General features: G+C 37.4%; 3 protein-coding genes and 1 pseudogene across 5 annotated transcripts; 1 reads left to right on the top strand and 3 right to left on the bottom strand.

Annotated features, from left to right (window-relative positions):
* Positions 1-773: 773 nt before the first annotated feature.
* On the bottom strand, positions 774-5,911 carry LOC103338464 (protein IMPAIRED IN BABA-INDUCED STERILITY 1). Of its 2 annotated transcripts, none has more exons than XM_008241669.3 (9): positions 5,169-5,911; positions 4,344-4,628; positions 3,888-4,205; positions 3,084-3,311; positions 2,745-2,842; positions 2,564-2,651; positions 1,924-2,457; positions 1,421-1,559; positions 774-1,181 (listed from the first exon to the last, which is right to left on the bottom strand). In XM_008241669.3, exons 1-9 carry the CDS (start codon positions 5,553-5,555, stop codon positions 1,162-1,164), a joined length of 2,097 nt encoding a protein of 698 aa, XP_008239891.2. In that variant the 5' UTR covers positions 5,556-5,911; the 3' UTR covers positions 774-1,161. The 2 variants fall into 2 exon arrangements, with proteins under 2 accessions (XP_008239891.2, XP_088897308.1); XM_089041182.1 differs by having other exon boundaries at positions 1,063-1,202; positions 5,169-5,910.
* A 2,425-nt stretch (positions 5,912-8,336) lies between these two features.
* Positions 8,337-11,481, bottom strand: LOC103338463 (HNH endonuclease domain-containing protein). The gene is made up of 3 exons (XM_008241668.3): positions 11,101-11,481; positions 10,422-10,544; positions 8,337-8,761 (listed from the first exon to the last, which is right to left on the bottom strand). Exons 1-3 carry the CDS (start codon positions 11,369-11,371, stop codon positions 8,622-8,624), a joined length of 534 nt encoding a protein of 177 aa, XP_008239890.1. The 5' UTR covers positions 11,372-11,481; the 3' UTR covers positions 8,337-8,621.
* A 385-nt stretch (positions 11,482-11,866) lies between these two features.
* On the bottom strand, positions 11,867-14,216 carry LOC103338462 (uncharacterized protein At5g01610-like). The gene is made up of 3 exons (XM_008241667.2): positions 13,936-14,216; positions 13,502-13,556; positions 11,867-12,436 (listed from the first exon to the last, which is right to left on the bottom strand). The coding sequence occupies exons 1-3, from the start codon at positions 14,020-14,022 to the stop codon at positions 12,057-12,059; spliced, it is 522 nt and encodes a 173-aa protein (XP_008239889.2). The 5' UTR covers positions 14,023-14,216; the 3' UTR covers positions 11,867-12,056.
* Positions 14,217-15,324: 1,108 nt separating this feature from the next.
* Positions 15,325-17,999, top strand: LOC103338461 (uncharacterized; annotated as a pseudogene). The gene is made up of 2 exons (XR_016122303.1): positions 15,325-15,572; positions 16,038-17,999. The product of XR_016122303.1 is annotated as an uncharacterized LOC103338461 (transcript).

A 17,999-nucleotide genomic window follows, 5' to 3' on the forward strand; every position in this document is an offset into this window, starting at 1 on the left:
ATTTTTACTAAAATACCCATGCTCTGATTTGCACCAATCTCTTTGCTCTATCCAGAAGAGCCTAGTAGATAAGATTTTAGATAGTTAATGTTGTCTTGTATTTGTTCTGATTCTATTAGTTGCTGATGCTGTGTGGTTATATTATGATTTGAATGGAATTTAAATCTAGCTATGAACAGAATTTGCATCTTCTTCCTGCTGGTTTACCTGAATTTGTCTACAAGTGAAATGACCATATGATTCTTTGACATAAGAGTCCAAGACAAAACTCCCAAAGTTGTAGTCGCATTGCAGCTAAGTTGTGGTTGCCATCAGTTGCAGAAACATACATTCATATCAAGGTTTTGGATATTTAGCAGAAGATATGGTTTAGCTTTAGCTATGATGGACATGTAATGCTTGTGATTTTGGTTCAAACACTGAGCCCTGAGCCGAGTTATTTGACCTGAGCTTGAGGCTTTCAGATTTTGGGCCTCTGAATGTTATATCTCTGCAATGATTTCAGCCCTGAGATGAGTTATTTGATCTGAGCTTGAGGGTTTCAGATTTTGGGGCTCAGAATGTTCTCTGTGATGATTGATCAAGCTTGTCTAACGTTTATATATGCAGCCTGTGAATGGAGTTTATGAGGAAGAAAGATCATCTTGCATGGGCTATAGAATCTTTCCTTTTTTGCTATTTTTTCTAAAATTTGTTTCAAGACTCTTCTGAAATTTTAAGAACTTCAGAAGAACCAAAGCTATAAGGATAATGCCTTAGCCTGCGCAACAAGAAACTATACAAGGCTTTTCCTCAGAAACCATAATCACTAATCTATACATTTGCCCAATGGGACTTTTACAAAAAAAAAGAAAAAATGAAACAAGGAACTAATTAGGCAAACAAAATGTTTTGAATAAGAGAGAAAACAGATGTTATTCTAAAGAAGAGAACCCATCATTCTCTACCATTCTTTTCCACCTCTTCCAAATAACCTTAAGGGGAAATGTAGTTTCTGTCTCTTTTGTCACTGAGTTTGTGGTGGAGATTTTCACTTTCTCAAATAGTTGATATGGCAGCGTAGTTGGAAATGCCAGCTCCCAATCTGAACTCTTGTATTATCTGTTTCGTTGTCGAGACTGGTTCTCTTTCTAATTTACTCAAACACGACCTATCAGTCAATTACTTCCCCTGCTTCTTACCTGCAATTCAGAAGTAACAATCTTTAGCCACATAAAGGCCATTAGAAATATCATTAAGGTGCACTTTAAAGCTTTGCTTAAGAACCATCTTGGTCAAATAAAGTACAAACTAAGAATAACCATTAACCATAGTATTCTGACTTCAATTTTTAAACAAAAACTAATTTCTTTCCAAGCAGAGTCTCTGGGAAAACACTTATAGAAGATATTCATAATAATTCATAGTATTAGTCTTGTACCTCTATGGAACCATGAGTTCCGGGTCGTCCTTCTGATGTGGCGCTCATGTCTTTCTAAAAGTTCATCTACTCTATATGGTTGAGACAACAATGGTCCAGAAAATTCAACCTTGTCTCCTTGATCTTGAAGTTGAAAACCCTGTCACAAAACCAATATTAATGAGGCTAAAGAAGCTTGGTGATTATATATATTGAGGGCACTTGTTTTCCATTGTGTTCAATTCAACCAACTTTTCAACCATCTTAAACTCTTAGGCCATGCCCAGTTGTCACATAAAAATTAAATGAACTTGCTGAATATAATAGATGTGCAAATCTGCCATCTTAAATGGGGCTCAGAAGAAATTTCCCCACCAGAAAATTTAATGGTTATCAATATTTAAAAAATGATGCCATAAGTCGAAAGTCAGAAAACCAGGATTGTGATTCAGTTATCATGATACATTACATTAGTCTTTGACAGATTAGTAATGTATCTAAAGTCTTACATCGTACAAACTTACCAGATCACTTTTAGCTGCCATTTCCTCTCTCTGATAAAGTGCCAACGATAATTCCTGCGAGTGGTACCCATCCGAAGCATCAAAGGAATCTGGATGCTCAAGCTTGCCCCATTGTTTCATCATTGCGAGCTTTGCTATCTCGTATGAATCATGCCCTCTAGAGTCAGTGCGCACCCTGTACTTGAGCTCCCCATTTTCATGCCTTCTTGAGTCAAAGTTATTTCTTGTATGCACTGCGATCGGAGGTTCTATTGCATTAAAAATGTGTCCTCTTGAAATAGACCGAGTATGAGATCTTATGGAAGCATCATCTTTTCGCCTTTTTGCCCATGCAAAACCACTTGATGTAGAAACCTCTAACGGACCAGAGAAGGGAATGTCTCCTTGAGATGCATTCTTTACATGTGAAGACTCTTCTACTTTACCAGCTGATGGCTTCGGCAACTCCCTGCCTGTGATAGCATTTTCTTCCTTAAGAATATTTCCATTATTACCATTGATTTTATATGTAACTTGAGACTGGACTGCTAAGTCCTGCAAGACAAGGTTGAGATGACTGTTAAGAACCTTCCAATGCTAACCTTAGAACATGTATATCCACAAACAACATACATGAAGAGAGAGAGAGAGAGAGAGAGACCTCTGCTGGTGCTAATTTACTACATCCAAGTGATTTTCTTGTTTGCTTTCTTGTTTCGGATCCACGAACTCGCCCACCAATCTTTTTTCTGAAAATTTTGTGGCAAAAGTAAGTATCAATTTTCATATTCTGGTGAGGAACTAAACAAAATTTTCTCATACAAGAGAAAGTGAATCCTCACCTCCTTGCCTCCTCTCGATTTTTCGCATCAATCTCTTTGCTAGGTGGGTATATTGGCAAGCTTGAAGGATCACATGCATAAGGCTTCATTTTAAAATACTGAAAATGGTAATAAAGAATATTGTATTAGGAGATTATGAACGATGAGAATCGATGCTTAAGGTAAATTTTTGCGCATACATACTCCATTTAGGGCACCAAGAATAAGAAGCACAGTGCACTAAGGGGAAAAGGACTTTAGAACCATATGATTTAGCAATGAATTAATAAAGCACATTCTCTTATATGTAGTTTTCTGCAAGTATAACAAATGAAATATTACATTATTTTGCATAGTTACCTCAGATGCAAGAGCAGAGGAGGCAGTCCCACGCTTGTGTGGTTCTACAGAAAGAAGAGTCTCTAGTAGGTTCAAAGTGGTTGTAGGCAAATCTTTAAAGGTCTGCCGCAGAGAACTATCATAAGGTTGTTGTGGCTTAAACAGAGTTGCATGAGGAAGTTTGGACTTCTTCCAGTAATCATCTGGTGGGGAGCCACAAAGCTTGAAAATCTTGTGTAATTGTTCAACCTGCAAGTGGAAAATGTCTATAAGAACTTGATCTGGAGAAGTCAAAGCAAAGTATGACAGCAAGCAATTCTTTTGCATTCCTCAAAAGGCATACATAACAGAAATGTACTAATCTATCCCATGCCAAGTCACTTGTTTGTTCTCATATGTTTATACACTTGTTATGAAAAACATATCTTTAATTCCTCTAATTATGCAGGCACAATTACAATGGAGGACTTTGCCTTCAGACTGCTGTGTTGAGAAACATGTAGACTATTTTACCAACGAAACTAATGGAGGTCTCTGCATATGCATAATACACATCCTTTAAAGAGCTCACGCCAGCTTAACAGTTTGTAGTTTATTTTCAATCATTTTCCTATACCCTTGAGTTTCATTTTGAAAGCCAATCCACCAAATATCTCAGTGAAATGTGCCTCTAAATCTAATGTAATTATAATGGCTAGAGGCAAAAAAATAAGTTGTTTTCACTTTCTCATTGAGATTTTGTATGTGCTTCCATTGGTATACATCAGTCAGATTTAAGGACTAAAAATGATAATGAAAAGCCATGTATTCTGATTAGTTAATCACCTCAGTCCTCCCTTGAAGAACAGGTTTCCCAATTAGTAGCTCTGCAAATGCACAGCCAACACTCCAAAGATCTATAGAAGCTCCATAATCTGTCGATCCAAGCAAAAGTTCAGGAGGACGATACCATAGAGTGACAACACGACTGGTTAGGGGTTGCCTCTGCCCAGAATTACAGAAGTTTGCCAATCCAAAATCCGCCACCTTCAAAATTCCATCGTTGCTCACCAGAAGATTTGATCCTTTTATGTCCCGATGCATTACACCCCGCGAGTGACAATGCTCAAGTCCAGATAACAGCTGCTTCAAGTAACATTTAATCTACAAAATAAAACCAACATCACCCATTTTAGCATGAAAGTGGATAACAAGATAGATGACTAAACCTGAAGTAGAACGGCACAAAAGAAAAGGCTATGAATGAGAACTTCAATTATTCACAAGGCAAGGCAAGCAAACCTGTGCCTCACTGAACTTGATGTCAGGATTAGACAAGAGTCCCGTAATGTCATGTTCCATGTACTCGAACACAAGGTATATGCTACATGATAATCGGGAAGTAATTAAGCCCTCCAATTTAATGACATTTGGATGGTCGAGCCTTCTAAGAATCAAGATTTCTCGTGCCATAAACCTGACGCTTTCCGGCTCAAAATTGTCAAACCGCACCTTCTTCAAGGCAACTATCTTCCCAGTTTCGAGGTCCCGTGCTCGGAACACACTACTATACGTACCCTGTCCAATCTGTATAAAGAGTTGTAATTGAATAAGAACAACACAGTCTGGGCAGCAAAATTGATTTAGTACAGTTATGTACTAAAAGTTTAGACAGAGAAGACAGTCCAAAAAACACCCGTTTGGATTTGAAGCATCACATTTTAATGTGAACAAAACCAGATACTGTTTCATAAAAATTCCAAACAATCTGAAAAAGGTTTTTTTTCAAAAGCTTACTCTGATGCATGCCACCAATTTCAAGCAAGTAAATGCTAAAAGTTTTTATCTTTTATAGAAGAGGAAAAGTTAAGTGCAAGATCACCCTGTTGAAAATAGCTTAATTTTCTCGACAAAATTGCCAGCCTTTTTTTAAAAAAGTTCAAGAGTATGATTAATGGGAATGTTACACTAGATTGAATTTTAACGTTAATCTTCAACATTTCTGTAAAAGCCAAAACTTTTTCGAACAGGAATGAGAAACCAAGCAAAATAAATTAATATCCATTACACAAAAACTCAAAACTTTGCATACAGAACTTAATAAAATGAGTGAGAAAGAGAAAGAACCTTCTCTAATTTCTCATAGGCATCGGCGCGGAGTGGGACCCAACCTTGAATGGCTTCACCGGCGACGGCGCTGAGCCAAGCCGGCCAGCCGGCGGCCACCTGCTCACCCTCCACATACTTCTGCAGATTACTCAGTCTGAAACTCAAAGACTCGCAATAACTATTGTTACTCTTATGATAATTACCACCGCAGCCACCATTTGAACTCGCTCTTCCCGACTCACCCAACTCGCTCCCACTCAACTCAGCGCCCTTCTTACTCTTCTTCTCCACCTCCCCCAACCCGACCCGACTTCTACCCGAATTCCCCACATTGTCCCTGAACGCGCCCGAGTGGTCGAACGCAGGCGTCACCGACACTGCTTGCTTCGAGCTCACGCAACCCATCGCGGGCCTTCTACCCAATAACCATTTACGGCACACCCGCCAAACTTTGGGTCGACCCGGATCGGGAAACTGTCAGCTGAGCTCGGGGTCGGAAGTCCGGAGCAACCAACCCGAGTTTGCTGGGTTGCAGTTTGTTAGCTCTCAAAACATCAAAAAATGGAAATTGCAGAGCTGGAATTGAGGAGCAAACAGACATGGGTTTTATACAAACAATCCAAAGATAGAATGTTTGTTTGTTATCTCAATGATTCATTCTTCTTTTACTCGCTTCGCTTTCTCTCTCTAACTTTTTCTTCTTCTTTTCTTTTCCCTTTAGTTTTTTGCTCTTTTAAATCTAATTTCTATTTTGTGCGGCAATCGCGGGAGATGGTGAATATAGGATTTTTAATGCGCGGCTTCTTCATGCAGCATAAAAATGACCGAAATCAACGGAAAGTTATATGAGGCCCTCTCGTGGTGCCAAAGTTTGTCTTTTTTTATTTGGTTTAAAAAAAAAAAAAAAAAAAAGGTGGTTGCTTTCTATGCTTTTTGAAAACAAAATGAGAACGCTTCGTTCATAAGAATTTGTTTTGTTTGCATTGCAACTCTTTTATTCTCTGTTTTTGTTTCCGTTGAAACTTCTGCTTCCCTGTTAATGAGGTATGTATTTTTGTAGGGTAGTATTGGCCTGCAGAAGGGCACTGCATGAAGGAAATAGACTGGCAAGGCAACACAAGTGGCCCCAATTAGAAAATTGAGCAGTTGGGTCAAGAGTCATGGGTCATGAACTCATGGGTAGTTGTTGTCTTGTTGACTAAGATGGTATGCATTATGTATTGAGTTTTTCGGACTTTTATTTCTGTGTTTTCGAGAAACAAATTTGATTTTGAAAAGTCTGTTTCAAGCTTAGCGTTTGAGTGGGAGCGGGGATTGTTGACAGGCACAAGGCATAGAGGGAGTTGATTAAAGAAGAAAAGGAAGCCTAAAAAGGGTAAAAGGAGAAAGGAAAAAATGACATTTTCCTTCTCTTCGATGTGTTCTGTTCAGGGTCTTTTCTTTTGCCCATTTCCCACTTCTGAGTTCTGACATTTTCTCATCTGGCCTTCTTCACCTTCATAAGTCCCATGGCCCACACATGTTGAGTTTGATGGGGTCCATTAAAATAATGGGACAAGCATCTCTATGCTAAACTTGGTTTAGCCTCAAGTGGGTTTGGTGCACTTGCACTGCCCACCTTAATGAAGAAATTAAATATCTTATATTTTTAATTAATTTGGTAGTGTAGAAAATAAATGAATAGTGGGGTTTCACACTTTCAAATGATATTTTGGGGCCATGCCATTGATGATGAATGTCAAAAGTAGTTAGCTGAAAAGGCAGTGTATTCAATCATGTCTGAGAAAGTGAGTATGTGAACTAATGACAGGTATGAAGTTATGAACAAGTATATTTTATGTTAGGGTTAAGGGCTAATCCTCTGATTATTTTATTTTAGGGTTAAGAATTTCATTGATTTGGTAATAAAATATACAAGAAAAATACGCAATGTTATGAAGCTTCGATTGTACTTGCATATGACATATACAAATAACATTAATTATTTATAATGTGAATATTACTTACTGGTTTAGGTTATCTTTCATTTTCAGCTGTGTGTGATTATAATAATTAATCCATCTTAGTTTAATTAATTAAGAAATTAAGAAATGATATTATGATGTGTGCATGCCAGTTACCACAGCACTACTACCTTAAGTTATGATTGCTGCCTCCCATGATCCAATCAAGATCATTAGCTACCACTTACTTATGCACAAGAAAAATCAAAATAAGTATAAAAACTTGACATGATACTTATTTGTTCATATATATATATATATATATATATATTATAACATTGACCACCAACCAAGGAATGCATTTGACTAAGTTGATTTGGGATGACCTAGTTTCACAAGAGACTTCATTTTGTTTATGAATGAAAGCTTGTTTACGAATTGATGAGATAATAAAACTGTGCAATTACAAACCAAATCGAATATTGGGATTGATGATGGGGCAGTTTGAAGGTAGGTCGAGTTGCATGTGTGTCACTGCCAAAGACCATTTAGTCCAACGACTTCACTGATTAAAGTCAACAAATATTAGGATTAATAATTAACGATCATTTTTCCGCTCTTTTTTGTCAACTTACATTACTTTCTATTTTTTATTATAATAAAAAATAGAATAACACACTTGCAAGAACAAGTCACAAGACAAACAAAACAACATATCTATTTTTTATGGGGGTTCTTTTGTTATTATTTTTTGAGACAGGAGAAGATCTGATGGGAAGGAACAGTACCCCAAAAGGAAAAAGAAGAAAGAAGAACAGATCATGTATCTTTTTCCTCTTATATCCACATGCATGCATAGAGATTCTCCCCTAACCTAGATTTCGTGCAGTTTGCGGTGCTTGTGTGAATGATAAGCCACCCTTGCCTTCCACAAGAAACCACATATACAAAAAGATATGAATTCTTCAATCTGTCTCCTCCATTATATATATATATATGGTCCTAGTTAGGGACTATAATGTTTGCCAGCAGAATAGTTAGGGGTTATCATTGTTATAATTAACACTAGTAATAGTATACATACATAATGTCAATTTGCAGTAGCAGAAAAATAGACCTCTAGCCAGTGTTCCTATTCTTTATTGATTTTGGTCCAACCTGCAATGATTTGAGTTTGACGATGTATCATGAACCATGCATAATATATGGTTAGATCTTAACAAGTGCTAGCTACAACCTCGTCTAAGAGAAAAGATAATGAGAAACTTCATTAATTTGTTAGGCAGGATAAGAAAACTGCTTACCTGCATTTCATAATGGCCCCGCTTTGTTAGGGGTGTGATTTCAAATGTTAGGCCAATGGCCATGATAGCACAAGGAAGTTAAGATTTGATTCATGCTTCTAATGAGACCATTTATCAAGATGGCCCAAATTTAGTGCAGAGTCATAAATTCAACAGATGATTCACTGTAGTTTTTTTAAAAGAATTCAGAATTTGGTCATTGGTTGCTTGCTAAAGGGCCTCATCTAGGGTAACTCGCAAGCAGCCGTTTTGTCTTTTGACTTGTACTGGCCAAGCATCTCGGCTACAGTTCTGCATCGGCACTGGTTTCCTGGCCGAATCACATCACCATACACGGCCATTTCAATTATGTCAAGCTCCTTATCTGCAAGTTAAACGAGATACATGATTCTGAGATGCACGTCTCACCAGTTCTAATAGCTGCTACAGGAACGAGAACGTGTCGAAGGCTAGTGCATACATTTGTTTTTTAATTTTTTATTTCAACCAAGCAAATCACATTTATGTTGCCTCAAGCAGATAGGCTATCAGAAGTTTGGATGATTATTTCTAAAACGTATGACTATGATGACATCAAAGTTCAATAGCAAGTAGTAATTAAAGACTTTAGACTTGCAAGATCTAAATTTCTCAGGAACAAGCAAGAAGGATTCAAGGATATAAGGAAGGATCAGGGAAAAGGGTTTTCATAAGAATAATGGTAGAAAGTAGTTATGAATTTTCAAGCGAACATTTTGCTATCAGAAACAAGTTCTAAGTAGCTTAATCTACTATGTGTCATTTTCACATTGAATACAAGTTGGACAATGTGCATCCCAATTCCTGAGTAAAGAAATATGCTCCATTCTGTTTAGATAATTGATCATAAGTTAGTGTCTTCTGGATATAAAGCTCAGAACTTTTTCACAACTAATTAAAATGCATACCAGATACCAGAACCTAAGTAAATTTGTACTTCCAACTTAATATCAATCTCAATATGGAAAACCGGTAAGTTTAGGTGCAACTCAACAAAGACCAAGCTAACCAAAGTCAACCCTTCATTCTGTCCCCAGAAATCTAACCCACAATACTCTTAGCGCATCTCCATTGGGAACAATGACCTGACTAGAACATTTACAAAGCATTGGACATATTGAGACATAAATCCCAAATACCATGACAAACACTACCAAGGTATATATGGACCTAAAACAAATAATCTCATTGTGACTATCCCTTCGGACTTTAGACCAGAAAAACAGTTCAAAATCGTGATGAATGCTTTTGGGATGATACCTGAAATAGTTGTCAATGGAATAAAGGTGCATCAGAACTAAACTTCTACAGTTAAGTAACATCACGGAGATTCACGAAGCACCTTCTAAACTTTGACTATAGACATGGGCAGTAGAAACCAATGACATAATAAATTAGTCATGTGAAGTTTATTTTTTGTTTGGATTGAAAGTCATCTGCACTCTTTACTTGAAAATATTTTAGTAATGTTCCCCTTAGAAGCAATAGATACAAGAGGGATTCACTAGTATACCCAATATAGGAGCCCAAATTATAAAAAAAAAAAAAAACTCTATATGAAATGAACTTTAGAAACACACCCAAAGCTCATTTACAACATAACAAAAAGGCTTTTAACTTCTTTTAAATTACAAAACTGCCATTGATTTCTTAAAACAAACCCACCCCAAAAACCTCATAAAAAAGCCCAAAACACTCAATAGGGCATCAAAGTAATTTAATAATCAAAATTAAATTCAATAGGGTCAGCTGTCCTTTTTTGGATTTTTTTTGAGTTTGTTTATAGAACTTAAATGGTGTAGGGTTTATTTATAGTTTTAGTGCTAAGAATGGGTATATGACTAAATATCTCTAGATACAAACCATGAGAATGGAATGGTGTTTACAATTCAATGACCAAAACTATTTTGCTCAACCCAATAACCAGAACATGGAAAGTATAAGCTAAACAGAACGGAACATAGAATCTAATATTAGTAGTGAACAAGAGAACATGGAAATCAGACCTGTAAACTTGACATCACAAGAGTAACCTTTCAATTGAGTTTTGTCAATCTGGTCTTTGTCTGATTTGAATCTGTTCACTCTTGTTTGAAGAATCTGACAATTGTCTTCTGTGGATTCACCACCTACAACAAAATCCCAAATCTCAATGAACTCAAACACCAAATTGGTTGACAATCAAGGCTACTCTTTGTTTATTTGGTGAACTGAGGAGTAAAGAACTTGATGTAGAACATCAGAACTAATTTTGAAAGTTTATGCCTCCACAACGCCAAGGTTTTGAAAAAAAGTCAAAACCAAAGTAAATTACATTATATTATAATGAGTCACCGAAGTCCTGTATTGTTACTTACGATGCCACACAGCAACAATTGTAGAAAAAAGTTCAAAACTTTTAGTTCTATATATTGTTTCTTTCCCACCATTACTCAGCACCAAGAATAGAATTGAAAAAAATACAGAGGGCAAGTAAATTTCGAAAACAAAACGCGAGATGATTGCAGTATTTCAGAAGCAAAACACAAACACCAATATCGAAATTGAGCTCAAGCAACTAGTATATGCAATCAAAACGCTAAAACAAAAAACACTCAGTTCACAAATCATCAAAAAGGATCAAAAGATTGAAACTTCCCAGAAAGAAAAGGAAAGGATTCAGTCGAAAAAGAGAAAAGTTAGGACCTTTGGAGAAGGGAACTATGTGATCGTACTCGAAGCAGAGGCAGCCCTGGCAGTTGCAGAAGCGCTTACAGACAACGTTACCAGCAGCGTCTTTGCGCCACCTCTCAGGGTGTCGACCTGGCACTACATCAGCCTTTGCCCAGCAATTGCTCTTTGCTTTTGAATCGAAGAAGCGTGGTCTATCTTCACCCTTGCTCTTGCTACTGGTACCATTATCACCACCACCACGAGAACGGTGAGTCGAAGAAGAAGAAGGTGAAGAAGAACTCATCTCTCTCTCCCCCCTTCTCTCTCTCTGATTGGTTTGTGTGAATTGGACCAGACGAGGAACGAGGGGAAGTTTCTCTCCCAGAAGAGACTAGGGTCTAATCTAGAGAAAACTTGCCTCAAACTGGAGTAATTTGGGGTGCCAGGTCAGATGCTGACCTGGCCTCACAATCCAATGAGATTTTAACACCTGTACTAACTGAATTTATGCCCCCCTCCCGCCATTTCTTTTGTTTCTGTTTTGAGAACAGTACCTCCCTCATTCACAGCTCAAAACTCCCTCAAGCTCTCTCCTTAGCTCCTGTCAAACTCCTTGTAGATTTGTGGGTTTTACAAAATCAAGCTCTGTCCTTTTCATATGGTAAGTGGAAATTCCCAAGGGCTTTTTTATTTATTTTTCGTCGTTCTAGTAACCGGTGTTAGGTTTATAATTTCGCAATTTTTTGTTAAATTTCAAGAGAAAATAGAACAACATGCAATTGGTGTTGATCAAGCAACGTTTAAGATCAAATGAGGCTAGTCAACTGATTCATAATAATCATGAACAATCTGATGCCAATAAGTGGCATCAATTTTTCATATGGAATAGCCAAAAAGGGAACAATGATGTAAACAATTCCTGTTTTGCTTAAGGTTTTTTCTTTTTCCAAAAAAATAATGACTGTAAAAATGAAAAATGTCACGCATCCTTAAAAGTCTTCAACTTTAATGGCATCTCGAGGCATTTCATAGGCCTCTTTGGGCCTTGATTTCTTCACTCCGGTGGTGAACCACACTTTGTCAGACTTATAGCCCTCGACGCTAACACTTGTGACTTTAACCCAAACCAGAACCTTTGTCTTCATTCCTTCTATTCCACTAAGCTTTCCCCTTGACAATGTTCCTTTGATGCGGATGTTGTACCTCACAACAGATGAGTCCTTGAAACTCACCTCACAGGGAGAGGGCAAGTAGACAATGAGCTTGCCCTTTGATTCATCAAATTCATAACATGTTATGTTCCGGGGAAACAGGCCCGGAGGAAGGTAGTACTCTCGGAGAAGATCAGGCAACGGTTTTTGTGGCTTGCCTATAAAAGAAGAGCAGAAGGGTCAGCTTCATTTATTTTGAAACTACATGTACCTTGAACATCCTCACAAACTTTGCCATTTTAGTAGAAAAAAAAGGTATGTTGTCTGTAGAGGAAGCGGTCACCAACTACGTAGAACCAGGATCACTTAAGTGACGTGCATTTTGAGTTCACTCTAAGAAGAAAGTATGTTTATTATTGTGAAGCAGATAAAACAACTAGAAGCCATGCTAATTCTGATACATCAAGTGAATTTCCATGTCATAAGTGAACAATTTGAACCAGTCCAGCCAGATACCAAAATAATTGCATACAGAACACACAGATAATGATGTATTATTATCTTCATCCTGCTATTAAGTAGGCAGTGGGAAGTATCCGAAGCGCCCGCGAATTGGTCAGTAATCTAGGCTAACTCAGTTTCTGTCACAAGTGTTGAGAAATCCAAATATTTCTTTTACATATCTAAACCAACTCATAAATGAAGGATACTCCATAACTAGTGAGAGGTTTCTTAGGCCACATCATGGCCTGGTGACGCTCTACCATACATGCATATTCTTATATGCTATGCTTCTATTTGGTTCTAATTTACTTGTTTGTGGATTTGACCTGCCCAAAAGGAGCTGTGTATTCCTACCTTAAATTAAATTAAGTATCTTCAAAGTAGCTCTGAATCATGAAATCAAGTGCAGCTGCAAAAATTTGGCAAATGCAGAGACTTGTCTAGAAAAACAAGACCAAGAAGATGACAAAAGGAACTTGCTTTTAAAATGGCTACTTCCAATTACACTGTTTTCCTCTGTTCTACCTTGCAACAATGTTCCCGTTCTAAATTCTAAACCAATGTCTAGTACTTATTGTCTACCCCCAAAAAGTTATAAAAGGTATCCAAATGGAAAGATGTACAAGACTAAAGAGGAACATCAATACTTGTGAATTAAAATTTTTATCAGTAAACTCAGAAGGAATGATATGTCAAACAACAATAGATAGCACCGTGCCATGTTCTTGTATTCAGTCAGACTAAAATGAGTGCATTGAGTTTAAGAAAAAGTTCCATACCTTTCAGCTTGTTGAACATCCATTTCGCCTTCTCCTCAACGGTGTTTGAGAGTGACTGAAATGATCATTCACATGTATAGTGTCAGGCAACACAAAACTTGTATGGTATTATCAGCAAATCGAAACACAATCTAGATTTAACAACAACAAAAAAAGATCTCAGTGAAACAGAATTCTAAGGAAGACAATATCTTAAATTCTCAACGGGTCTCCATACAAACCCACCAATTGATAATCTTTTTCCCTTAGCTCTTTGTAAAATGATCAAATGGGTCTTCCCCATTAAGCAGCATTATGTCAAGATTACAGAAAGAGAAAGAACAAGGGCCAAGAAGGCAATACATTCAAGATCATCAAGAAGAATGCAAGAGAGGAAGAACGAAGAGAGATTGAAAAACCAAAAGAAAAGGGTAGGGAAGAGAGTGTAAACATACAGAGAGATCTTCAGTGATGTTGGAGATCTCTTCCTTGGCCTTCTTGGAAATCCAAAAGCTCCCAACTTTCGTCAGAGCTTTCTCCATTTCTCCTCCTTTCTTTTGGCTTTCTCAGTTCCTCAGTCCTCTCTCAAGGTCTCTCTTACGACTCAACCAGATTGGAAGATGAAGAAGAAGAATGCCTCAGTTAATCTCTCTCCGTCTGTGTGTAGTGTGCAGTGTGCTTGTGAGAGAAAAACAGAGTAGAGATGATGAGTCATATCATAAGCATATGAAATATGAGTGGCAACTACCAATCTGCCAACTCACATGATGCTGCTAAACCTACATCACAAAAATAAATAACAAAAAATTCGATTAATGAATATTAAAAAATTCATTTACCGGTGTTGAAAAGTAAAATTAAGAAGCTGGTTTTTACTCTTATGTTTAAAAGTAATAAAACTGAAAAAAAAAAAAATTTTTTTTTTTTTTGGGATACATTTTGGAAGAACAAACTCTAAAAATACGGATCGATTCATTACAAAGTCAAAATCAGATCATGAATTTAGCTTTATTTTCAAATTTTGATAAGCTTTACTCATTTTTTTTATTATTATAACCAAATGGATAAGTTTAAGCTCTATCAAAATTATAAATTTCAAATTTAGAGATTGAAGTTTACATCAGATTACATCAGAAGAAAAGGAAACATGTCAAATTTAAATGGTTACTTCTGAAGTAATGAATTTCTGATATTTGATAAAGTTTTTCCTCGTGTCGTCATGTTGTCAAACCTAAAGGACGATAAATATTTTAGATACATTTTAAGTTAACTATGCTTCCGAATTCACTCAAGCCAATAATAAGTGTTAATTATATTGCAAGTTAAGGGAAGATGGGGACGAAACATTTTAACCATTCTCCATTTCATGGTTCAATAATTGTGTACGAGGCTAAATGTGCTTATGAGGCCATGAGACAAAATCACATGTCATCCAGTTGGCATTTTCGTTCTCAAGTGAGAAGTCCTATTCGATCGGCTCTTTATATTAAATCAAACATACGAGAATGTGACGCTGATGAACGTATGTTACACTTACGGTCGAATTAAAGATGTTTAGTTCGAAATTTTTAAGGTATATACCATCTTCAACAACTGGACTTGGGACAATTGCTTGCTTAGTCATCTATGTTCTTCTATATCCTTTATCCTTTGAGTTTTGAAGGAAATTAAACAGTTCCAAGCACTAGAAACCAAGGGCTTTGATTTTGGTGATCAATCCAAGGCACAGGCGGAACACAGACTGGAACTTTGTAGCATCCTCCAAAACCAAATAAAACCATGATTCATTTTGTTATGCGTCTCCAGAATTCTTGCTTGTTTCAGATAAGTTTTCCTCTGCTTCCTTTCTCCCCTTTCACTCACTCAATTTCAGGTACCATTCTTCAGTTTCCTATTAATGAATTTTGAGGTATAGCTTGTTTTTTTAAATACTAACATAAATTGTAATTGTGTCATTTTTGTTTCCAGGATATTCAATTGATTGGGAAGTATGGGAGAGATCGATACCAAACCAATTGAATCAGTCCAGGCTGCTTTGTCTTTGTTTGAAGAGAAGACTGATCACCGGAAAACCCGGCCTACCGGCACCGATGTAAGACCTAACCTTATATGTGTACCTGCCATTAACTTGTAGTTCCAAGATTAGAAGATTCATTCTTTTGACTTTGAATTGTGATATGTGCATATGGTTTTTCTAGCCTAACTCATAGCTTTGTTTTCTAGGCTGTGAATTTTAGAGATGTGATGTATGAGATTTGATCATTATTTTGTAATTTCTAGGGTTTCCAGTTTGAATTTTACGCAAGTCTCAAATTGTTAGTAGTTCTTTGAAATGCATATTTGAAGGTGATATATCCATGCATTGTGTCTAATCATACCAAAACTGAATTGCTCAACACATAAATCTTGTAATGAATTGTATGTAATTGTTTTCTTGATAGGCTGTTTTGGCATGCATTACGCACCTACCATATGGAAATCCTAAAATCTTGCAAATCCTTTAAATAGTGATTTGTATATTGATTAATTTTGTTGATCCTCCAACATTCTTTTGCAGGAGGAGAGTGAGAAAGAGAGAGAGCTTGAAGGTGTTTTGAAGGATTTGGCCAATTACAAGGTACAACTGGAAGCAAAGGATGCCGCCTACATGCAAGTTCTTCTTAAGCTGCAACACCACCAGTACACAGCAGATGAACTTTCCATCCTGCTTCAAAACATTGAGCTTGAGAGAGATAGATACATAGAAGAAAGCAAAGAAGCTAGAACTCAGGTGCACCAACTTGAGTCCAAGGTGAGGGAGATGGCTGATCAGCTCTCAGACACTCTCAAGGTAAGAGAGCAGCTTATGCATGTTTTTAGCGAGTTGAAGGCTACACAAGCAGAGCTGCTTAGCATGGAAACAGAACTCGCTGATGCCAGAGATTCGGAGCTCAAGGCTCTAACACAAGCGGAGCTGATGGAAACAGCATTCGTCATGGACAAAGAGAGGGCAGATGAGCTTCTTAAACATGTCTCGGAGCTCAATGAAGCCGTGGTTATGTCAAAGGTTGCTGCTATTGAAGCAGAGAAAGAGAAGTTGGTTTTATTGTCTGAGAAAGATGCTGAGATTGAGATAGCTGCACAAGCTACTCTTCAAGCACAGGAGCAGCTAGAGGATGTGAGAAAACAAATAGGAATGAAGGAGGAGTTGGAGGATCAGCTCCTTGCTAAGTCTTCATTCATTGATATGCTTCAATTGGAGATTAACCAGGTGAATGAACAACTTAGTTTTTCTGAGAAGGCTGCTTCTGATGTCATGAATGACTTGAAGCAGCTAGAAGAAGAGTTAGAAGTTAAGGAAAGAAAGATCTTGGACCAGGAAGGTTTCATTGAGGCACTAGAAATGGAGCTGAATCAATTAAAATTGGAGTTAATTAATGCAAATGAAGTAACCAATAGCTTGAAGAGTGATGTTGAAATTCTTACTGAAGAACTACAGAAGGCCAAAACTGAGATTGATGAGATCAAGGAAAGCGAAAACAAAGCACAGGTTGAGATAGCAATGCTGGAATCTGAGCTTCACAGCGGGAGGTCAAAAGTTGCAGCAGCAGAGGCAGCTGAAGCAAGAAATGAGAATGTCAAGTCTGGCTTGTACCTAGCAATTCAGCAACTAGCAATAGAAGCAGAGACAGCCAAGAAGGAAAACAGAATGTTAAAGCAAGGAGCAGATAGTTTAGAGGAAGAAAATCATGAACACTCTATCCTTGTTGATCCTCATTTTAAGAAAGATTCTCAGGAAGATGTTGTGGTTTCTAGAATCGATGAACTGAACACTGAAGCAGAAGAAAGAACTGATGAGAATGAGGCCCAAGTAACAATTTCTTTGAAGGAATACGAGTCCTTGATTAAGAAGGCTGAGCAGGCTGATCAAATTCCTTTGCCATTGGAGGAAGGCTTTAGTCAGTTAAGCTTAAGCACCATGGAAGAAGAGTCTGAGTTGGAATGTTTGAAGAAGGAGTTGGAAGCAGCAATGGAAAAGGTAGCACAATTCCGCAACCGGGCTGAACAGGCTGCTACTAGGGCTGATCTTGCTGAGAAAGCTAAAGCAGGACTAGGAGGACCAGATAAGGATTTGGCGACAAGTGAAAGCAAAAGAGAAGAGCTGCTCTTGCTGCACTTACGGAGGTATCTACTCCTAAACAATACAGCCCTCCTCCATATGAGTCCCCTAAACAATTTAGCCCTCCTGCATCCGAAGAAACACAAAAAATATATCCGCCCTTGGGTAAGATACTTAACATGAAATTCTAGTTGTTCTTGGTTAAGCTTAGGCCAGCTAATTGTTCACGTGACTGGCAAATACTGCTTGTTGAATTCATTTGTTTTCTAAGGTTAGTGTATCAGAACGTTGGATCAATAATGCCAATTTCTTAGTGTGCTTATGCGTTTTATCCATGTAAATGTATTCCTTATGCTGCCGTTGCACGTCTTCATCTTGTACATCTTCTTTTATTATTATTTATAAGCGACCATTTTCCTA

The sequence above is a fragment of the Prunus mume genome, linkage group LG7, assembly GCF_029339155.1.
Source record: "Prunus mume cultivar Tortuosa linkage group LG7, ASM2933915v1, whole genome shotgun sequence".
Taxonomy (NCBI): Eukaryota; Viridiplantae; Streptophyta; class Magnoliopsida; order Rosales; family Rosaceae; genus Prunus; species Prunus mume.